Source organism: Mya arenaria, chromosome 8, assembly GCF_026914265.1.
Source record: "Mya arenaria isolate MELC-2E11 chromosome 8, ASM2691426v1".
Classification (NCBI taxonomy): Eukaryota; Metazoa; Mollusca; class Bivalvia; order Myida; family Myidae; genus Mya; species Mya arenaria.
In genome coordinates this window covers 73,350,835-73,375,635 of record NC_069129.1, presented here as the reverse complement: position 1 = coordinate 73,375,635, position 24,801 = coordinate 73,350,835, and the positions used below count along the sequence as shown (strand labels likewise).

Here is a 24,801-nt window from a genome sequence, read left to right as displayed (position 1 = left end):
GATCTGTCTAATCTTTTTTATCAAAAGAGTGAGAGTGGTCCAGTGGTAAAGTTGTCATCCTCTCATTCAAGAAGTTGTTGGTTGTTGATCACCTCAAGGATACGTTCTCTTGGCCTCTCTAAATGAACACAGTACTGCCATGCATTCAGTAAACTTTTCTGAAGCAACGTTTACTGTTACTTTCCCTGCTTGTTGTTTTATGTGCTGCATTGCAACAGGGTTACAAAGCAAAACAGTTTGCTTATGTTAGGTAATGCTAGCCTTAACTGAATGAATGGTTGGTTTCTGCCCAGGAAAGGGTATCAAAAGTGATTCAAATCAGTTAACTTCACTATTGAGCTAAGATAAATCAACATAAACTAAAATCAGCTTGATACATGTACATCAAATTGTTGTTTATTCCAGACCCTGTGAGATTTTCTTCAACCCAATGTTGTATGAGAATATATCAGTGAATGACACTCTAAGCTTAGATTCCAATCACATGATCGTTGTATACAAGCGTCTAAAGGATGGTGATGTGCAGCGAAGGATAATTCAAGGTCCGACTGTGTTTATGCCTGAAGCAGAGGAATGGTGAGTGAATTTTTTACGGTAAAAATTGTCTCTGTTGAAAGTGCCTATAATTTCTAAATGTTGTTCAAAACTAAGTGAAATGAAATTGGATAAATTTTTAATTTGAGTTTGTTTGTTTTTTACTGTACCATCCAATATGGCAGCTTACATGGATTTCGCCAGATCTTCATCATCAGTCATATATCAAAAGTTGTCTGATTCTGTTGAACTTTTTCTCAGATGCCCATATGAACGGTAATAAGAGCCTTTAAAATTCTGCCTAGCCTTTTCCTTAAAGGTTACACGAGTTCAAGTGGCATGGATCTGATCCTGACAACCAGGCCCGCATGATCCCTGGACAGAACAAGTTCACCCAGCTAGCCACCATCCCGGAACAATTCTACTACAATGTAGGTATTCGGGGGTTTTTTGGGGTTTTTTTTAATCAAGTTTAAAGCATAACATTAAAGTGGATATTTTATCGTTGGAAACAAGACTTTCACATGGTTACAAGTTCATGAAATGTCCAATTGATTAACCTTATGTTCAAGTTATCATTGGATGTCACAGAATTATTTTGTTGAAAATAACATAATAGAATAATGTATAATGTTAAGATAATTTTTGCTCTAGTTGTTCTTTAATATGCACAAAAATATACTCCCCAAAATAGTACCACATTGGATGTAAATTAGGCGAAATGGGCCTATGGGTTAAATGGGCGTTTGGGTGAAATGGGTGTTCATGTATGAACAAAATGGTAGAAATGGGCATATGGGTGAAATGGGTGTTTGGGAAAATGGGTGTATGGTCGAAATGGGCGTATGGAGAAATGTGCCTGTTGGGAAATGAATGTATCGGGAAATGGATGTATGGAGAAATGGGTGTATTGGGAAATAGGTGTACTGGGAAATGGGTGTATGGAGAAATGGACATATTAGGAAATGGATGTATGGGGAAATGGGTGTATGGAGAAATGGGGAAATGAGTGTATGGAGAAATGGGCATAGGAGGAAATGGGCGTATTGGGAAATGGGTGTACTGGGAAATCGGTGTATGGAGAAATGGGCGTATGGGAAAAGGGTGTATTGAAAAATGGGTGTATGGAGAAATGGATGTATCAGGAAATGGGTGTATGGGGAAATGGATGTATCAGGAAATGGGTGTATGGGGAAATGGGTGTATGGAGAAATGGGGAAATGGGCATATTGGGAAATGGGTGTATGGAGAAATGGGCGTATGGGAAAAGGGTGTATTGAAAAATGGGTGTATGGAGAAATGGATGTATCAGGAAATGGGTGTATGGGGAAATGGATGTATCAGGAAATGGGTGTATGGGGAAATGGGTGTATGGAGAAATGGGGAAATGGGCATATTGGGAAATGGGTGTATGGAGAAATGGGCGTATGGGAAAAGGGTGTATTGAAAAATGGGTGTATGGAGAAATGGATGTATCAGGAAATGGGTGTATGGAGAAATGGATGTATCAGGAAATGGGTGTATGGGGAAATGGGTGTATGGAGAAATGGGGAAATGGGCATACTGGGAAATCGGTGTATGGAGAAATGGGCGTATGGGAAAAGGGTGTATTGAAAAATGGGTGTATGGAGAAATGGATGTATCAGGAAATGGGTGTATGGAGAAATGGATGTATCAGGAAATGGGTGTATGGGGAAATGGGTGTATGGAGAAATGGGGAAATGGGCATATTGGGAAATGGGTGTACCGGTGTATGGAGAAATGGGCGTATGGGGAAAGGGTGTATTGAAAAATGGGTGTATGGAGAAATGGATGTATCAGGAAATGGGTGTATGGATAAATGGGTGTATTTGGAAGTGGGTGAATTATTACTCAAGTGAGTCATATTCTCATGTCAATATCATTTTCTTATGTTTTTTGAATATTTAGCTCCAAGATACATATTTACCATTGCCACACCCACATGGCTGAATTCAGTGAATATTGATGGATCTCTGAACACTAATTTTGGCTGGTTGATGAGCTGAATATTATGTTCTTTTATTCGAATTATTTGCAAATACATTGTTTGATCTAAATTTACTTGAATGCAACAAACAACTTCATACACCAATTAAAATATATTTGTTTCTTTATGTGGTCCTTAAACTTATTGTAAGGAGTGATTTGGTGTCTTTTTGTGACGTTTAATCTTGTCTGTTAACAAAAAAATGTGTTGTAAATAAAATAAATATCAATCAAGCTGTTTTGTTTTGTAAATTAAGAAAAACAATTTCATAGTTAATCCATTTTAAATTATATTTTGTGAAACCATTACATTTTTATTCTTTTTTATTTGAATTAAGGCTTGCATCAACCATGACATTTCACATCAGTAGTCATCAGAAACATATCAATCATTAAATTACAGATAATCAGATAATTTGTTTGTTTGTTACTCAAATCAAGAACTTTGATTAGTGATGAAGTGGTCATTTTCGCGAGTTGTTTTATTTTAAGAAAAAAAAGATGATTATAAAAACGCAGAAATGTTTAATTATGTTTATCACTTTTGCATGTGCTTTAATTATGTCTCAACCTCCGTCTAAACGTCGTTGTTGATGTAAAATAAATGTTATCTTTATGTGTTTTCATTTTATTCCAGTTTTCAACTTCCCTTGAAAGGGACTGTGTCACAGATTGGCACCAAAAAAAGTTTTTTTCTGAAACGAATCTCAGGAAATTATCTAACAGAATGTGTTACGCTTTGATATCATAATTGTAAAAAAAGTACCAAAATGTAAAAAAAAAAATTGTGTCGGAGATGGGGTTCGAACCCGCGTCGCCAAAATTGAAGTCCAGCGTCTTACTTACTGAGCTACAAAGGCTTATTCTATTCGGGTGACGTAATTAAGCTATATACCTACCTCGGTAATATCACGTGATAACACCGACTAACCAATCACACATAAGATATGAATTCTACCTGGTAGACATACCCAATAATCTTTTTTAATGGAAAAATACGAAATAACTGCTAAACTAAAATAAATTGTAAACTATGTGGTACTTCAGCTAGTAAGTTTCAATGCTTTGTACACATCGATGCCAAGTTGATGTCAGTTTTCGACAATTTCCTTTTTTTCCCGCTTTTTTATCATAGGTGAGACAGCACCTTTAATGGTTAATTCAGTTAATATTTTAAGTAAACTTACACCGTACATCAAATCCTCACTAAACCGGAATCCTCATTAAACTGGAAATTTTGCCCAGTCCGGACCTTGTCCGGTTTAGTGAGTTTCTACTGTAATTGTAAACTATATGGTACTTCAGTTAGTAAGTTCTAATGCATCGTACACATCGATACCAAGTTTATGTCAGTTTTCAACAATTTTCATTTTTTTCATCATACGGAGTACAGTCCCTTTAATATCTTATTGTATTTAACTGTTAAGCTTGTCCACAGTTCAAAATTCGTAAGTACATACATGTATATGTAAAAAAACAATTATCTGTTTTGTTAGAATTATTTAAATAATAATGAAATATGCAAAAGGGGTTTGGCCACAAGATATTAACAAGATTAATTACAGCTCTTCCACAATTGTAAAAGAGATATAGTTGGCAATGGTGTGTTGAATTATTAATATTTAGGAATAAAAAATAACAGGTTGAATTAGGCTTCTTGAAAGCTTCTTTGAGTACCCAACTACCAAATAACAAATACAGCAGACTTGTGTTACACACATTATTCAACGACCCACAAGAGTTTTCAAAACAGTGACAACAAATAAACTTTATTTCAATGTTGACAATTTTTAACTGTTAATATGTAACATAAAACTCAATGAAAACATTTGTCTCCGGTGATGTAATTGGTGTATGGTGCCTGACAGCACGGACTGTTGAGAACGCTGGTTGGTTCAGGCTTACTGCTGGCAACTTTAAAAAAAAATAATATATATATATATATATTTATATATACATACATACATATATATATATTTAGAAAATTAATTTTTTAGGGATCTCACATCAGTGATCATTTAATATGGAAACAAATTATTATTATTATTAAACAAATTTTTGAAAATTTATAAAAATCAATCCTTGGCATTTTCAACGCTACATGTATTTGATTATGATGTAACCTTGTTATAAAATAAGAATATATTATGACATTATTTCATGATGGTCACTTCATTAATGATATAAAATATCTTAACGTAACATCTTGATTAGTTTAACAAATTTTTCAGAAAAGCTTTATATTTCATAACATGAAAAAACATCAGTGCCCCCATAATGGTAAAAAAGAACAACAATATGCGCCAATAATTGTTTTATGATGAGTTTTGTATCTATAAGCATATAAATGTAGACTGAAAAACAAGTTTGGAAATGATTCACAAGTCAAAATGTATACCTGTTTTTAACCAAATTAGTCAATATAACATCGTAATTTGCAGAAACAAAAGATCTATAAACATGGCTTATGTTTCAAGGAGGTATAAACATATCTGATTTACTTAATAAGTGTGAAATGTTTAAGGCCAAGAAAATTGATTGGAAACAAAAAAATAAAACAAAAATAAAAGATCACACAACTGAAAGTGGAAAATTACACAATCTCACACCATCCATAACTCATAGCGCGTTTCATCAAATTTTTCACGCCATAAGGTATGATTTTGAAAGAAGAAAACCTACAGTTTTATGTTACATCTCACAAAACATCAGTGTTTATAACTTAGGGCTGTCCTTGTAACTTAGGGTTGTCCTCGTAGTTCTCGCCTTGATAAGATGATTATGGTGTCACCATTCCTTAGTCTCTGTGCCAATGAATGTAGTTGTTTCTACAGGGAAATAATTTTTTCCTAGTAGTTAAAAATAAAAAATGGATGTTACATTATGCACATCACTTTTTGTCATGCATCCTGGGTCTCTGACCCCACCCTTCAATTTGTACTGCATTTTGGCATATTCAAAATTTGACTAAGGCAGACAAATTGTACGCACTGGCATATTGTGTGTTATTGTAGCTACACGAGTGAAATTAAAATACTTCAAAAGAATGATACCTTAGCACCTTTTAATTTTATTTAAAAGTACTTTAAACTAGGTATGAAGTAACAAAAAATATTTCAGTAGTCACTGTTGCCCTGTGGGTTGTATTACTTTTCGTTGCTTGTGTAAAGATATGTAGCACTCGAAAAACCCACAGATCAACTGACTAACATATTATTCCCTATAAACTTTACTTTGTGAAAACTAAAAGTAAAGCCACTCATAAAATATATCTTAGGTGCTCTATGAGTGAAATATATTGATATCTTACACTGAAATATATTGATATCTTACACTGAAAGAAAAAAACACCTCTATTTATTGTCTTAAACATACTTGACATTTATTATACCATTTTATTTACAAATAAGGCCAAGCATGTACTTTATATTGTCCAATTCTTACAAAATAAGGCATACAAATATTTATCTGTAAACCATATGTTTAAACATATATATCGAAAACAATGTTCACAATTCTGGTTTCAGGTTCGGGATGTCAGGACAAATGACGACACGATGATCACCGCCAAACTCATGTTGTTCTACCAACTTAAAGATATTCTCAAAATGGTAAGCAACTCAAAGATATTCTTAAATGTAAGCAGCTAAAAATGTTATTGAAATCGTAAGCAGCTTAAAGATATTCTTGAAATGGTAAAAATATTCTCAAAATCGTAAGCAGCTTAAAGATATTCTTAAAATGGTAAAAATATTCTCAAAATAGAAAGCAGCTTAAAGATATTCTCAAAATGAAAAGAAACTTAAAGGGAAAGCATCTTAAATATATTCTCAATGATAAGGAACCCATAGGGCATGGACCATGGACAGGAACCGGCATGTTTTGACTGATACCTGGGTACAAATCCAGTACCCGATACCTGACCAATACAGTAATCATTAATGCCATCTAACGTTTGGTGCTTTTAAGGTGTTTTGATGGAATTGGTGTGACCAGCTGCTTGTTAAAGTAAATGAAAGAGGTGTTCCTTTTTTATAGATGACGTTCTCCCACTTTTATCATTGAGCTCATATGATCAGAGGCATCATTTAGTCATTTCGTTTTACAAAAAATCAAAACAAATCCAAACTTGACTTGGTTTTTCTTTCAAATGGCATGTTCATTTTGGGGTGCTTTTAAAAAGTGAGAAGCAATGCATTTACTAGTCTATGTCATGTTGATTTTGCTTTGTAAAATGTATTGAGAGCTTTGCGGGTCCAAAATTCTACCTGTCCATGCCCTGGTAACCAAAGTGTAGCTTTCCGGGAAAAAGAATAAGCCTAGTGCATTAGATGATTTATTCATAACCTCTGTTTCCCTTAAGTTTTGTTTTAGCCTTTTAACCATCATTGGCATGCAAAAACGTAAACCTAAATGCATTATTTAAAAACCATTCTAATATTCAAACAAACTTGATACACATGTTGCCAGGGAGATCAGGCACACGTATCGCAACGCACAAAACTAGCTTTGATATCAGTCAAGTTACCCCCCCCCCCCTTAATTGTACCTTAATAAGCTGTTACTTATACATTTTTTATTTTAATAGTGAATATCTTGCATAAAATGTAGACCTGCTAACATTCCTTTTATGACTATTTTCAGCTTGATACGACACATGATCCCATAGCTGATATGATCAAGTAAGCATATTCTTTCAATGAAAATCTCCTTAAGTAGAACTGGCTGATAACTGCAGTGAGTTTTTAAGCATTTATTTTAAGTTTGTGCATCAATGCATTATGCAGACTTTTGAATGTCATTGAACCTACTTTACCATTTCTGTCTTTTTCAGTGCCATGTGCTCAGATATCATATCCTTTGTTGGAAAACAAAGGTGAGTTTACACTCTCAGCAGTTCTTAAACTTTACTTATACATAACATGTATTACATACCAGAATACATAGTGTTGAGGTACACAATGTACTTTTTTCCCTTAAAATGGATAACTTTATAATATTAATGGTTGGTACTTTTCGAAATATTTCTTAGGATTAAAAAAGTATCATATAAAGATGATAATATTTATCATATTTTATTAAGTAAGGTCACTGAGAAAGGCTTATTGGTCATATTAGCCTATAACAAAAAAAAGCACCATTATCAGGTACCAGTATCTTAAACATACTGGTAGCCCTATTCATGGTGTCAAGAGTATCTTTAGAATCATGAAGTAATAAAAGGTATGTGTTTACTACTAATTCCTCTTGTTCTAACCATGAGCATTGTTTCCAGTTTTGTCCAGTTCCTGAGTGCATCTCACAAGCTCAATGAGCTGTCTTCCTTTCCCCAACTTGAGCAGTGGGCAGAACGGATTGGCTTCCAACTCCAGAAGATTGTGTTCCGAGGCTACCACTCCAGTGACCAACTCCAGGTATGGTAAACTTCTGGTTACCCATAGCATTGTACAGGTCCTGCAGGTATAGCAAACACCTGGTTACCCATAGCATTGTACAGGTCCTGCAGGTATAGCAAACACCTGGTTACCCATAGCATTGTACAGGTCCTGCAGGTATAGCAAACACCTGGTTACCCAAAGCATTGTACAGGTCCTGCAGGTATAGCAAACCCCTGGTTACCCATAGCATTGTACAGGTCCTGCAGGTATAGCAAACACCTGGTTACCAAAAGCATTGTACAGGTCCTGCAGGTAGAGCAAACACCTGGTTACCCAAAGCATTGTACAGGTCCTGCAGGTATAGCAAACACCTGGTTACCCAAAGCATTGTACAGGTCCTGCAGGTATAGCAAACACCTGGTTACCCAAAGCATTGTACAGGTCCTGCAGGTATAGCAAACACCTGGTTACCCATAGCATTGTACAGGTCCTGCAGGTATAGCAAACACCTGGTTACCCAAAGCATTGTACAGGTCCTGCAGGTATAGCAAACACCTGGTTACCCAAAGCATTGTACAGGTCCTGCAGGTATAGCAAACACCTGGTTACCCAAAGCATTGTACAGGTCCTGCAGGTATAGCAAACACCTGGTTACCCAAAGCATTGTACAGGTCCTGCAGGTAGGTATGGCAGACAGGAAGCTACCACTCCAGTGACCAACTCCAGGTATAGCAAACACCTGGTTACCCATAGCATTGTACAGGTACTGCAGGTAGGTATGGCAGACAGGAAGCTACCACTCCAGTGACCAACTCCAGGTATGGCAAACACCTGGTTACCCATAGCATTGTATAGGTACTGCAGGTAGGTATGGCAGACAGGAAGCTACCACTCCAGTGACCAACTCCAGGTATGGCAAACACCTGGTTACCCATAGCATTGTACAGGTACTGCAGGTAGGTATGGCAGACAGGAAGCTACCACTCCAGTGACCAACTCCAGGTATAGCAAACACCTGGTTACCCATAGCATTGTACAGGTACTGCAGGTAGGTATGGCAGACAGGAAGCTACCACTCCAGTGACCAACTCCAGGTATGGCAAACACCTGGTTACCCATAGCATTGTATAGGTACTGCAGGTAGGTATGGCAGACAGGAAGCTACCACTCCAGTGACCAACTCCAGGTATGGCAAACACCTGGTTACCAATAGCATTGTACAGGTACTGCAGGTAGGTATGGCAGACAAGAAGCTACCACTCCAGTGACCAACTCCAGGTATGGTAAACACCTGGTTACCCATAGCATTGTACAGGTACTGCAGGTAGGTATGGCAGACAGGAAGCTACCACTCCAGTGACCAACTCCAGGAATAGCAAACCCCTGGTTACCCATAGCATTGTACAGGTACTGCAGGTAGGTATGGCAGACAGGAAGCTACCACTTAAGTGACCAACTCCAGGTATGACAAACCCCTGGTTACCCATAGCATTGTACAGGTACTGCAGGTAGGTATGGCAGAGAGGAAGCTACCACTCCAGTGACCAACTCCAGGTATGACGAACCCCTGGTTACCCATAGCAATGTACAGGTACTGCAGGTAGGTATGGCAGAGAGGAAGCTACCACTCCAGTGACCAACTCCAGGTATGGCAAACCCATGGTTACCCATAGCATTGTACAGGTACTGCAGGTAGGTATGGCAGACAGGAAGCTACCACTCCAGTGACCAACTCCAGGTACAGCAAACCCCTGGTTACCCATAGCATTGTACAGGTACTGCAGGTAGGTATGGCAGACAGGAAGCTACCACTCCAGTGACCAACTCCAGGTATGGCAAACACCTGGTTACCCAATGCATTGTACAGGTACTGCAGGTAGGTATTGGCAGACAGGAAGCTACCACTCCAGTGACCAACTCCAGGTATGGCAAACACCTGGTTACCCATAGCATTGTACAGGTACTGCAGGTAGGTATTGGCAGACAGGAAGCTACCACTCCAGTGACCAACTCCAGGTATGGCAAACACCTGGTTACCCATAGCATTGTACAGGTACTGCAGGTAGGTATGGCAGACAGGAAGCTACCACTCCAGTGACCAACTCCAGGTATGGCAAACACCTGGTTACCCATAGCATTGTATAGGTACTGCAGGTAGGTATGGCAGACAGGAAGCTACCACTCCAGTGACCAACTCCAGGTATGGCAAACACCTGGTTACCAATAGCATTGTACAGGTACTGCAGGTAGGTATGGCAGACAAGAAGCTACCACTCCAGTGACCAACTCCAGGTATGGTAAACACCTGGTTACCCATAGCATTGTACAGGTACTGCAGGTAGGTATGGCAGACAGGAAGCTACCACTCCAGTGACCAACTCCAGGTATAGCAAACCCCTGGTTACCCATAGCATTGTACAGGTACTGCAGGTAGGTATGGCAGACAGGAAGCTACCACTCCAGTGACCAACTCCAGGTATGACAAACCCCTGGTTACCCATAGCATTGTACAGGTACTGCAGGTAGGTATGGCAGAGAGGAAGCTACCACTCCAGTGACCAACTCCAGGTATGACGAACCCCTGGTTACCCATAGCATTGTACAGGTACTGCAGGTAGGTATGGCAGAGAGGAAGCTACCACTCCAGTGACCAACTCCAGGTATGGCAAACCCCTGGTTACCCATAGCATTGTACATGTACTGCAGGTAGGTATGGTAGACAGGAAGCTACCACTCCAGTGACCAACTCCAGGTTTGGCAAACCCCTGGTTACCCATAGCATTGTACAGGTACTGCAGGTAGGTATGGCAGACAGGAAGCTACCACTCCAGTGACCAACTCCAGGTATGGCAAACACCTGGTTACCCAATGCATTGTACAGGTACTGCAGGTAGGTATTGGCAGACAGGAAGCTACCACTCCAGTGACCAACTCCAGGTATGGCAAACACCTGGTTACCCATAGCATTGTACAGGTACTGCAGGTAGGTATTGGCAGACAGGAAGCTACCACTCCAGTGACCAACTCCAGGTATGGCAAACACCTGGTTACCCATAGCATTGTACAGGTACTGCAGGTAGGTATGGTAGACAGGAAGCTACCACTTCAGTGATCAACTCCAGGTATGTTAAACTTCTGGTTACCCATAGCATTGTACAGGTACTGCAGGTAGGTATGGTAGACAGGAAGCTACCACTCCAGTGACCAACTCCAGGTATGGTAAACTTATGGTTACCCATAGCATTGTACAGGTACTGCAGGTAGGTATGGCAGACAGGAAGCTACCACTCCAGTGACCAACTCCAGGTATGGCAAACACCTGGTTACCCATAGCATTGTACAGGTACTGCAGGTAGATATGGCAGCCAGGAAGCTACCACTTCAGTGACCAACTCCAGGTATGGCAAACACCTGGTTACCCATAGCATTGTACAGGTACTGCTGGTAGGTATTGGCAGACAGGAAGCTACCACTCCAGTGACCAACTCCAGGTATGGCAAACACCTGGTTACCCATAGCATTGTACAGGTACTGCTGGTAGGTATGGCAGACAGGAAGCTACCACTCCAGTGACCAACTCCAGGTATGACAAACCCCTGGTTACCTATAGCATTGTACAGGTACTGCAGGTAGGTATGGCAGACAGGAAGCTACCACTCCAGTGACCAACTCCAGGTATGGCAAACCCCTGGTTACCCATAGCATTGTACATGTACTGCAGGTAGGTATGGCAGACAGGAAGCTACCACTCCAGTGACCAACTCCAGGTTTGGCAAACCCCTGATTACCCATAGCATTGTACAGGTACTGCAGGTAGGTATGGCAGACAGGAAGCTACCACTCCAGTGACCAACTCCAGGTATGGTAAACACCTGGTTACCCATAGCATTGTACAGGTACTGCAGGTAGGTATGGCAGAGAGGAAGCTACCACTCCAGTGACCAACTCCAGGTATGGCAAACCCCTGGTTACCCATAGCATTGTACAGGTACTGCAGGTAGGTATGGCAGACAGGAAGCTACCACTCCAGTGACCAACTCCAGGTATGGCAAACACCTGGTTACCCATAGCATTGTACAGGTACTGCAGGTAGGTATGGCAGACAGGAAGCTACCACTCCAGTGACCAACTCCAGGTATGGCAAACACCTGGTTACCCATAGCATTGTACAGGTACTGCAGGTAGGTATGGCAGACAGGAAGCTACCACTCCAGTGACCAACTCCAGGTATGGCAAACACCTGGTTACCCATAGCATTGTACAGGTACTGCAGGTAGGTATTGGCAGACAGGAAGCTACCACTCCAGTGACCAACTCCAGGTATGGCAAACACCTGGTTACCCATAGCATTGTACAGGTACTGCAGGTAGGTATGGTAGACAGGAAGCTACCACTTCAGTGATCAACTCCAGGTATGTTAAACTTCTGGTTACCCATAGCATTGTACAGGTACTGCAGGTAGGTATGGTAGACAGGAAGCTACCACTCCAGTGACCAACTCCAGGTATGGTAAACTTATGGTTACCCATAGCATTGTACAGGTACTGCAGGTAGGTATGGCAGACAGGAAGCTACCACTCCAGTGACCAACTCCAGGTATGGCAAACACCTGGTTACCCATAGCATTGTACAGGTACTGCAGGTAGATATGGCAGCCAGGAAGCTACCACTTCAGTGACCAACTCCAGGTATGGCAAACACCTGGTTACCCATAGCATTGTACAGGTACTGCTGGTAGGTATTGGCAGACAGGAAGCTACCACTCCAGTGACCAACTCCAGGTATGGCAAACACCTGGTTACCCATAGCATTGTACAGGTACTGCTGGTAGGTATGGCAGACAGGAAGCTACCACTCCAGTGACCAACTCCAGGTATGACAAACCCCTGGTTACCTATAGCATTGTACAGGTACTGCAGGTAGGTATGGCAGACAGGAAGCTACCACTCCAGTGACCAACTCCAGGTATGGCAAACCCCTGGTTACCCATAGCATTGTACATGTACTGCAGGTAGGTATGGCAGACAGGAAGCTACCACTCCAGTGACCAACTCCAGGTTTGGCAAACCCCTGATTACCCATAGCATTGTACAGGTACTGCAGGTAGGTATGGCAGACAGGAAGCTACCACTCCAGTGACCAACTCCAGGTATGGTAAACACCTGGTTACCCATAGCATTGTACAGGTACTGCAGGTAGGTATGGCAGAGAGGAAGCTACCACTCCAGTGACCAACTCCAGGTATGGCAAACCCCTGGTTACCCATAGCATTGTACAGGTACTGCAGGTAGGTATGGCAGACAGGAAGCTACCACTCCAGTGACCAACTCCAGGTATGGCAAACACCTGGTTACCCATAGCATTGTACAGGTACTGCAGGTAGGTATGGCAGACAGGAAGCTACCACTCCAGTGACCAACTCCAGGTATGGCAAACACCTGGTTACCCATAGCATTGTACAGGTACTGCAGGTAGGTATGGCAGACAGGAAGCTACCACTCCAGTGACCAACTCCAGGTATGGTAAACACCTGGTTACCCATAGCATTGTACAGGTACTGCAGGTAGGTATGGCAGACAGGAAGCTACCACTCCAGTGACCAACTCCAGGTATGGCAAACACCTGGTTACCCATAGCATTGTACAGGTACTGCAGGTAGGTATGGCAGACAGGAAGCTACCACTCCAGTGACCAACTCCAGGTATGGTAAACACCTGGTTACCCATAGCATTGTACAGGTACTGCAGGTAGGTATGGCAGACAGGAAGCTACCACTCCAGTGACCAACTCCACGTATGGTAAACACCTGGTTACCCATAGCATTGTACAGGTACTGCAGGTAGGTATGGTAGACAGGAAGCTACCACTCCAGTGACCAATTCCAGGTATGGCAAACACCTGGTTACCCATAGCATTGTACAGGTACTGCAGGTAGGTATGGCAGACAGGAAGCTACCACTCCAGTGACCAACTCCAGGTATGGTAAACACCTGGTTACCCATAGCATTGTACAGGTACTGCAGGTAGGTATGGCAGAGAGGAAGCTACCACTCCAGTGACCAACTCCAGGTATGGTAAACACCTGGTTACCCATAGCATTGTACAGGTATTGCTGGTAGGTATGGCAGTGGTTGTATTACTGCAGTACAGTGTCCATTCGGAGGTTTGTATTTAAATGGAAAGACTTCTGCATCAGCTGTATAAAACTGTTTTAGCTTTTGGTTTGGACAAGGTAACACATATTGTTTTTGATTGGCTAATACTTGTCCAATAGTTATTATTAACCAATCATTTTAATGTGCACACTGGCCAAACCTTACCAGTGCATTACTTATCTAGGTTACTGTATATACAAATGACAGCAGGCATTAAGTAAGCTAAATATCGCTCTTAATTCAACTATTACTGAAATCCAACAGGTTAATTTGATTAACTTGTACTTTGATACTTAACATAGCATAAATTATATTTAGAATTTAGTATATCTTCATAATTATGCATGATAGGTATTTCATAAATGTCCACAAACACAAAGAATGGTATCATAAAATACAGTTACAATTAATAAAAAAGAAGGAGCTTCTCAATGTGGTAATGTCACATACTGCTGTCGCTCACTTGGAATAGATAAAGTTTGTAACACATGAACTATAAGCTGTACTTAAGCAGTGTGGATGCATTTCTGTATGTTATTTTGAGGCAAATTTGTAGTTTTGTGGTTGCACACTTGACTGTCTTCAGGGAGGGACTAACCTGCAGTGTGTTCAGTAAGGCGAGCGTTTACAAAACGCTGGAAAATGTTTTGTTTTGTATCCCTGTTGCAACGCAGTGCATAAACTGCAAGTGGGGAACCAAACTGCAAATGTTCACCACAAACATGTTAACTGAACTCACTGCAGGGCTACATTCTGTTTGTGCACTATGCTCCAAAAACTCAATACTAGTATGAATAAAAATCTTTGGAGCACATGCTGAATGGGCCTTGCCCGAGTGCGAGTATAAATTCACTCTAAACCACCTGTATGTTACAGTGACCATTTGTAGATTTGTATAATGAGTGAAAAGAGCAAAGAGGTCTCCAGCCATGTACTGAGTCATCAAGGAAAAACAATCCGCACTTAGACTATGTGACAGAGCCAAAGGTTTAGAATTTGTGAAGATGATTATACGACATAGTAATTATCCTTTTGGTATGCATGATAGAAGTCAGTTAGTCAGGTTCATGTGAACGTTTATTATTTAATGTTTGTCATTTTCGTTAATGTAATTTAGCAATGATTAATTTCATTGTGGTTAGAACAATGATGGCTTGGGAACATTTGTTATCTTGAAAAACAAAAAAATCTCCAATTAGAATAAAAAAGCATTTATGAAAGCAATGGTGTGAAAAGTGAAACAGGATCTGGTTAAAGTATTACCATGCAGGTTTTTTCCTGAGCGGTTAATGTTAAACGAATTCTGAGCCATTTGTTACATAACTAATGGTTTTACATGGAAAGCAACATGTTCCCACATTATTGACATGGTGGAAGGTATACATGATGAGAAAATGTTTATGCTGTCTGTTTGCATATTTGTAGGACAGAAATTTACCTTACATCGCAGTTGTGGTTTATGGTAATTGTCATATGAAGGGTTTTCTTTAAAATCAAAAGGATAGAATGTAATATGAAAATGTCAAGTACAATTAATTGCCCAGGGGATAGTGACCTATAGAAGATGACTTACCTACTGGTTTTGAAAACAAAATTTTGATAATCTCATTGGTGTTTTGTCTTGATGAAGGGTGGACATAACAGACATGAGGTTAATGGTTACAAGACAGCTGATTGGTTAGAATTAGGCAGGAACTTTACTTTTGACATTTATAAATCATAATCATCATTTTAAAAATGATTTAATTTGCAGCTGGTATATCTTTAATCAAAACAACAACAAGTTGATGGAAAGTTTAAGTGCAAGTATTAAGGAAACAGGTTAACATGGTGACTCATGTTAGTTCATTTGATATGGAACAGGATTTGGTTAAAGAAAAGCTCCTTGCCAAATTGGACATTATGCAAATGTTTGAAAATTACTTTTTAGGTGTAAATAAGTTATTTACTACAAAAATATCACACTCATTGTTCACGTGTTATAGGTTAGAAAGAAGGCCATGGTCATACCTTATATGTTTCCAATCTTAATTATTCAACTGTCTTATATGTTACCAATCTTAATTATTCAACTGTCAGTATGTTTTTTTACATTTAACAGGATTCTTAGTCACATGGGGCGGTGTGACATTCATGTTAGACATTTACAACAGTGGTTTTCAACTGACGGAAACATTCCTTAATTTCAGTATATTTGTTTGTGTCAAATTATTTTTTGACAAAGGGTGGACAAGTTATCATAAATAAAAAAATGCCTTGGACAACAAACTAGATCATCATGAGAAACTGACATGAAACATTTTAAGAAGAAATTTGATGTATGAAAATGTCACAGTGTGGTTACATCAAAGTTCATTTGTCAGTTTTCCCAAACAGTAAAACATTTGAAAAACAAAAACTAGCAGCAACCACACCAACACAGGTGTCCATGGTATTTGACAAATGCCTGTTATGTGATTAATGTTATCCAAATAAGAAAGTATATCATAGCTTTAAAAGTATTTCATATTTCAATGACAAGCAGTATTTATCACAGCAAGGCTGTTAAAACACCCACCATAGGCAGTGTGTGTATACCACGTGATAAATTACGTCATAAATGCTATATCGGATGGCAACATTTTGCTTAGATGAAGACTTAAAACAAAGATAACTTTTCTTTCACGACACCATTTTAAATGAAACAAAGGACAGTCCATGCCACTTAAAGAGCTCCGCCTTTGTGTTATTTCCGGAATTTGATAAGACGATCAGTTCCATCAAACACTTCGAAAAACCTGTTTTCAAAATAATGTTTTGAGAGTGCTCCGTCAGACAGCCTTTTAGTTAATGGTTTGTCACAGTGTTTTAAACTCTCAATCAAACTCTGGTAAAAGACGGCAGGCGGGTTCTGTAAGCGGCGTAGACTACGCTATGTTTCATTTAAAATGGTGAACAAATAGTGAAGTAATCTTTGTTTGAAGTCTTCATTCGAAGCAAAATATTGCCCTCTGACTTAGCATTATATATCACGTGGTATACACACACTGTAGGCTAAGATGCTGTGAGTTACTATCGTTGTTGTTTTTCAAGGAAAAGGAGCAGCAAACATTTTCTTAATGTCATAGCTGAGATGTGATAGGTCACAGTGGGGCAGCAGCAGTGTAGTTGGCACCACATATAAGTATATATACAAGACGATAATGTTGGACGTTGAACTCTCATTAAATCCGCATTTACTTAAATTACTATAATTCATCAATTGTGAAAAAAAGTGGCCTAGCCTAACTTCAGCTTGCAAACTTCATGTTATTGAAGATAAGCCTTTTTGAAATAATTTATGCTATTTTTTTTAGTGTTTATTGTTCAAATGAAGAATGATGATTGCCTATATTGCATAATTTAATTGAGATAAATTTCTGACTCTTTTTTATAATTGTTGAACCAAACTTCAAATGAAAAAAATGCTTTAAATTGATGTGGTGTTCAGAATTTTGATTATATCTTAAAACAGAATAAATCAACCACCAAATATTCATGAGTTCACACTATTTCTGTCATTTACTATATTTCATGTTGTAGTTAATATGATTAACGTGCACACACAGATGGAGGATTGGAAGCCATTACAAAATATTGACATTTTCTGTCATTTTAATACCATGATTTATTGTTTAGTAGTTACCATGGTTTGTTGTGTACCGAGTGATACAGAACAACACAAAAGAATCATTAACAAAGCTGTGAACAAACATGGAGATCAAAGAACTGAAGCAACCACAAAATATTTATAGCTAGTTTCACACCTTTTCTACCAATTACTATGATTTATTGTTTTGTAGGCAATGCAGAACAACGCAATCGAGTCACGGACCCAGCTGCGTCTCAACACGGAGATTGAAGAACAGAAGCAGGTGCTCGCTGATCTCAAGGTCAAGAAGGAGCAGGAGCGGACAAAAATGAGTGAGATGCGATTCGAGTGATAACACATTTAAAAAAAATTATTCATATTCTTCAAAGCCACATTTCAGTGCCTTTAATGTGGATTGCTCATCTGTATCTTAATTTAATTTATATAATAATGCATTGGTTTTGCAACTTTCTGCAAAGTTTTGTAAATTATAGTTTTAAACATTAAACTTAAATGATAAAGGATAAAAATGCTTTGACAAAATGTGTAGACTCAGCATCAGAAAATGGCAGTCTTGACAAATGTGTAGACTCAGCATCAGAAAATGGCAGTCTTGACAAATGTGTAGACTCAGCATCAGAAAATGGCAGTCTTGACAAATGTGTAGACTTCCCATCAGAAAATGGCAGTATTGACAAATGTGTAGACTTCCCAGCAGAAAATGGCAGTCTTAACAAATGTGTAGACTTTCCAGCAGAAAATGGCAGTACTGACAAATGTGTAGACTTCCCAGCAGAAAATGGCAGTCTTAACAAATGTGTAGACTTTCCAGCAGAAAATGGCAGTACTGACAAATGTGTAAACTCAGCAGCAGAAAATAGAAGTATTGACAAATGTGTAGACTTCCCAGCAGAAAATGACAGTATTGACAAATGTGTAGACTTCCCATCAGAAAATGGCAGTATTGACAAATGTGTAGACTTTCCAGCAGAAAATGGCAGTCTTAACAAATGTGTAGACTTTCCAGCAGAAAATGGCAGTACTGACAAATGTGTAGACTTCCCAGCAGAAAATGGCAGTCTTAACAAGTGTTTAGACTTTCCAGCAGAAAATGGCAGTACTGACAAATGTGTAAACTCAGCAGCAGAAAATGGAAGTATTGACAAATGTGTAGACTCAGCATCAGAAAATGGCAGTATTGACAAATGTGTAGACTTTCCAGCAGAAAATGGCAGTCTTAACAAATGTGTAGACTTTCCAGCAGAAAATGGCAGTACTGACAAATGTGTAGACTTCCCAGCAGAAAATGGCAGTCTTAACAAGTGTTTAGACTTTCCAGCAGAAAATGGCAGTACTGACAAATGTGTAAACTCAGCAGCAGAAAATGGAAGTATTGACAAATGTGTAGACTTCCCAGCAGAAAATGACAGTATTAACAAATGTGTAGACTTCCCAGCAGAAAATGACAGTATTGACACATGTGTAGACTCAGCATCAGAAAATGGCAGTCTTGACAAATGTGTAGACTCAGCATCAGAAAATGGCAGTCTTGACAAATGTGTAGACTCAGCATCAGAAAATGACAGTCTTGACAAATGTGTAGACTTCCCATCAGAAAATGGCAGTATTGACAAATGTGTAGACTTCCCAGCAGAAAATGGCAGTCTTAACAAATGTGTAGACTTTCCAGCAGAAAATGGCAGTACTGACAAATGTGTAGACTTCCCAGCAGAAAATGGCAGTCTTAACAAGTGTGTAGACTTTCCAGCAGAACATGGCAGTACTGACAAATGTGTAAACTCAGCAGCAGAAAATGGAAGTATTGACAAATGTGTAGACTCAGCATCAGAAAATGGCAGTATTGACAAATGTGTAGACTTTCCAGCAGAAAATGGCAGTCTTAACAAATGTGTAGACTTTCCAGCAGAAAATGGCAGTACTGACAAATGTGTAAACTCAGCAGCAGAAAATGGAAGTATTGACAAATGTGTAGACTTCCCAGCAGAAAATGACAGTATTGACAAATGTGTAGACTTCCCGGCAGAAAATGACAGTATTGACAAATGTGTAGACTCAGTATCAGAAAATGGCAGTCTTGACAAATGTGTAGACTCAGCATCAGAAAATGGCAGTCTTGACAAATGTGTAGACTCAGCATCAGAAAATGGCAGTCTTGACAAATGTGTAGACTTCCCATCAGAAAATGGCAGTATTGACTAATGTGTAGACTTCCCAGCAGAAAATGGCAGCCTTAACAAATGTGTAGACTTTCCAGCAGAAAATGGCAGTACTGACAAATGTGTAAACTCAGCAGCAGAAAATAGAAGTATTGACAAATGTGTAGACTTCCCAGCAGAAAATGACAGTATTGACAAATGTGTAGACTTCCCAGCAGAAAATGACAGTATTGACAAATGTGTAGACTCAGCATCAGAAAATGGCAGTCTTGACAAATGTGTAGACTCAGCATCAGAAAATGGCAGTCTTGACAAATGTGTAGACTTCCCATCAGAAAATGGCAGTATTGACAAATGTGTAGACTCAGCATCAGAAAATGGCAGTCTTGACAAATGTGTAGACTCAGCATCAGAAAATGGCAGTCTTGACAAATGTGTAGACTCAGCATCAGAAAATGGCAGTCTTGACAAATGTGTAGACTTCCCATCAGAAAATGGCAGTATTGACAAATGTGTAGACTTCCCAGCAGAAAATGGCAGTCTTAACAAATGTGTAGACTTTCCAGCAGAAAATGGCAGTCTTAACAAGTGTGTAGACTTTCCAGCAGAAAATGGCAGTACTGACAATTGTGTAAACTCAGCAGCAGAAAATAGAAGTATTGACAAATGTGTAGACTTCCCAGCAGAAAATGACAGTATTGACAAATGTGTAGACTTCCCATCAGAAAATGGCAGTATTGACAAATGTGTAGACTTTCCAGCAGAAAATGGCAGTCTTAACAAATGTGTAGACTTTCCAGCAGAAAATGGCAGTACTGACAAATGTGTAGACTTCCCAGCAGAAAATGGCAGTCTTAACAAATGTGTAGACTTCCCATCAGAAAATGGCAGTACTGACAAATGTGTAGACTTCCCAGCAGAAAATGGCAGTCTTAACAAATGTGTAGACTTTCCAGCAGAAAATGGCGGTACTGACAAATGTGTAGACTTCCCAGCAGAAAATGGCAGTCTTAACAAGTGTGTAGACTTTCCAGCAGAAAATGGCAGTGCTGACAAATGTGTAAACTCAGCAGCAGAAAATGGAAGTATTGACAAATGTGTAGACTCAGCATCAGAAAATGGCAGTATTGACAAATGTGTAGACTTTCCAGCAGAAAATGGCAGTCTTAACAAATGTGTAGACTTTCCAGCAGAAAATGGCAGTACTGACAAATGTGTAAACTCAGCAGCAGAAAATGGAAGTATTGACAAATGTGTAGACTTCCCAGCAGAAAATGACAGTATTGACAAATGTGTAGACTTCCCGGCAGAAAATGACAGTATTGACAAATGTGTAGACTCAGTATCAGAAAATGGCAGTCTTGACAAATGTGTAGACTCAGCATCAGAAAATGGCAGTCTTGACAAATGTGTAGACTCAGCATCAGAAAATGGCAGTCTTGACAAATGTGTAGACTTCCCATCAGAAAATGGCAGTATTGACTAATGTGTAGACTTCCCAGCAGAAAATGGCAGCCTTAACAAATGTGTAGACTTTCCAGCAGAAAATGGCAGTACTGACAAATGTGTAAACTCAGCAGCAGAAAATAGAAGTATTGACAAATGTGTAGACTTTCCAGCAGAAAATGGCAGTACTGACAAATGTGTAGACTTTCCAGCAGAAAATGGCAGTACTGACAAGTGTGTAGACTTCCCAGCAGAAAATGGCAGTCTTAACAAATGTGTAGACTTTCCAGCAGAAAATGGCAGTACTGACAAATGTGTAGACTTCCCAGCAGAAAATGGCAGTCTTAACAAATGTGTAGACTTCCCATCAGAAAATGGCAGTACTGACAAATGTGTAGACTTCCCAGCAGAAAATGGCAGTCTTAACAAATGTGTAGACTTTCCAGCAGAAAATGGCAGTACTGACAAATGTGTAGACTTTCCAGCAGAAAATGGCAGTACTGACAAATGTGTAGACTTCCCAGCAGAAAATGGCAGTCTTAACAAGTATGTAGACTTTCCAGCAGAAAATGGCAGTACTGACAATTGTGTAAACTCAGCAACAGAAAATAGAAGTATTGACAAATGTGTAGACTTCCCAGCAGAAAATGACAGTATTGACAAATGTGTAGTCTTCCCAGCAGAAAATGACAGTATTGACAAATGTGTAGACTCAGCATCAGAAAATGGCAGTCTTGACAAATGTGTAGACTCAGCATCAGAAAATGGCAGTCTTGACAAATGTGTAGACTCAGCATCAGAAAATGGCAGTCTTGACAAATGTGTAGACTTCCCATCAGAAAATGGCAGTATTGACAAATGTGTAGACTTGCCATCAGAAAATGGCAGTCTTAACAAATGTGTAGACTTTCCAGCAGAAAATGGCAGTACTGACAAATGTGTAGACTTTCCAGCAGAAAATGGCAGTACTGACAAATGTGTAAACTCAGCAGCAGAAAATGGAAGTATTGACAAATGTGTAGACTCAGCATCAGAAAATGGCAGTATTGACAAATGTGTAGACTTTTCAGCAGAAAATGGCAGTCTTAACAAATGTGTAGACTTTCCAGCAGAAAATGGCAGTACTGACTAATGTGTAAACTCAGCAGCAGAAAATGGAAGTATTGACAAATGTGTAGACTTCCCAGCAGAAAATGGAAGTATTGACAAATGTGTAGACTTCCCAGCAGAAAATGACAGTATTGACAAATGTGTAGACTCAGCATCAGAAAATGGCAGTCTTGACAAATGTGTAGACTCAGCATCAGAAAATGGCAGTCTTGACAAATGTGTAGACTCAGCATCAGAAAATGACAGTCTTGACAAATGTGTAGACTTCCCATCAGAAAATGGCAGTATTGACAAATGTGTAGACTTCCCAGCAGAAAATGGCAGTCTTAACAAATGTGTAGACTTTCCAGCAGAAAATGCCAGTCTTAACAAATGTGTAGACTTCCCAGCAGAAAATGGCAGTCTTAACAAGTGTGTAGACTTTCCAGCAGAAAATGGCAGTACTGACAAATGTGTAAACTCAGCAGCAGAAAATGGAAGTATTGACAAATGTGTAGACTCAGCATCAGAAAATGGCAGTATTGACAAATGTGTAGACTTTCCAGCAGAAAATGGCAGTCTTAACAAATGTGTAGACTTTCCAGCAGAAAATGGCAGTACTGACAAATGTGTAAACTCAGCAGCAGAAAATGGAAGTATTGACAAATGTGTAGACTTCCCAGCAGAAAATGACAGTATTGACAAATGTGTAGACTTCCCGGCAGAAAATGACAGTATTGACAAATGTGTAGACTCAGCATCAGAAAATGGCAGTCTTGACAAATGTGTAGACTCAGCATCAGAAAATGGCAGTCTTGACAAATGTGTAGACTCAGCATCAGAAAATGGCAGTCTTGACAAATGTGTAGACTTCCCATCAGAAAATGGCAGTATTGACTAATGTGTAGACTTCCCAGCAGAAAATGGCAGCCTTAACAAATGTGTAGACTTTCCAGCAGAAAATGGCAGTACTGACAAATGTGTAAACTCAGCAGCAGAAAATAGAAGTATTGACAAATGTGTAGACTTCCCAGCAGAAAATGACAGTATTGACAAATGTGTAGACTTCCCAGCAGAAAATGACAGTATTGACAAATGTGTAGACTCAGCATCAGAAAATGGCAGTCTTGACAAATGTGTAGACTCAGCATCAGAAAATGGCAGTCTTGACAAATGTGTAGACTTCCCATCAGAAAATGGCAGTATTGACAAATGTGTAGACTCAGCATCAGAAAATGGCAGTCTTGACAAATGTGTAGACTCAGCATCAGAAAATGGCAGTCTTGACAAATGTGTAGACTCAGCATCAGAAAATGGCAGTCTTGACAAATGTGTAGACTTCCCATCAGAAAATGGCAGTATTGACAAATGTGTAGACTTCCCAGCAGAAAATGGCAGTCTTAACAAATGTGTAGACTTTCCAGCAGAAAATGGCAGTACTGACAAATGTGTAGACTTCCCAGCAGAAAATGGCAGTCTTAACAAGTGTGTAGACTTTCCAGCAGAAAATGGCAGTACTGACAATTGTGTAAACTCAGCAGCAGAAAATAGAAGTATTGACAAATGTGTAGACTTCCCAGCAGAAAATGACAGTATTGACAAATGTGTAGACTTCCCATCAGAAAATGACAGTATTGACAAATGTGTAGACTTTCCAGCAGAAAATGGCAGTCTTAACAAATGTGTAGACTTTCCAGCAGAAAATGGCAGTACTGACAAATGTGTAGACTTCCCAGCAGAAAATGGCAGTCTTAACAAATGTGTAGACTTCCCATCAGAAAATGGCAGTACTGACAAATGTGTAGACTTCCCAGCAGAAAATGGCAGTCTTAACAAATGTGTAGACTTTCCAGCAGAAAATGGCAGTACTGACAAATGTGTAGACTTTCCAGCAGAAAATGGCAGTACTGACAAATGTGTAGACTTCCCAGCAGAAAATGGCAGTATTGACAAATGTGTAGACTTCCCATCAGAAAATGGCAGTCTTAACAAATGTGTAGACTTTCCAGCAGAAAATGGCAGTACTGACAAATGTGTAGACTTCCCAGCAGAAAATGGCAGTCTTAACAAATGTGTAGACTTCCCATCAGAAAATGGCAGTACTGACAAATGTGTAGACTTCCCAGCAGAAAATGGCAGTCTTAACAAATGTGTAGACTTTCCAGCAGAAAATGGCAGTACTGACAAATGTGTAGACTTTCCAGCAGAAAATGGCAGTACTGACAAATGTGTAGACTTCCCAGCAGAAAATGGCAGTCTTAACAAGTGTGTAGACTTTCCAGCAGAAAATGGCAGTACTGACAATTGTGTAAACTCAGCAACAGAAAATAGAAGTATTGACAAATGTGTAGACTTCCCAGCAGAAAATGACAGTATTGACAAATGTGTAGACTTCCCAGCAGAAA

General features: G+C 39.4%; 1 protein-coding gene across 3 annotated transcripts in view; it reads left to right on the top strand.

Annotated features, from left to right (window-relative positions):
* The window catches only part of LOC128242144 (uncharacterized), a 34,721-nt gene that overhangs the window by 3,352 nt on the left and 6,568 nt on the right, over positions 1 to 24,801 (top strand). For all 3 annotated transcript variants that reach the window (XM_052959207.1, XM_052959210.1, XM_052959208.1), the window contains exons 4-10: positions 406 to 576; positions 854 to 965; positions 6,069 to 6,152; positions 7,186 to 7,223; positions 7,376 to 7,417; positions 7,817 to 7,955; positions 17,896 to 18,016. In XM_052959207.1, coding sequence (XP_052815167.1) covers positions 406 to 576; positions 854 to 965; positions 6,069 to 6,152; positions 7,186 to 7,223; positions 7,376 to 7,417; positions 7,817 to 7,955; positions 17,896 to 18,016 — 707 coding nt within the window. The remainder of the gene's footprint in view (positions 1 to 405; positions 577 to 853; positions 966 to 6,068; positions 6,153 to 7,185; positions 7,224 to 7,375; positions 7,418 to 7,816; positions 7,956 to 17,895; positions 18,017 to 24,801) is intronic.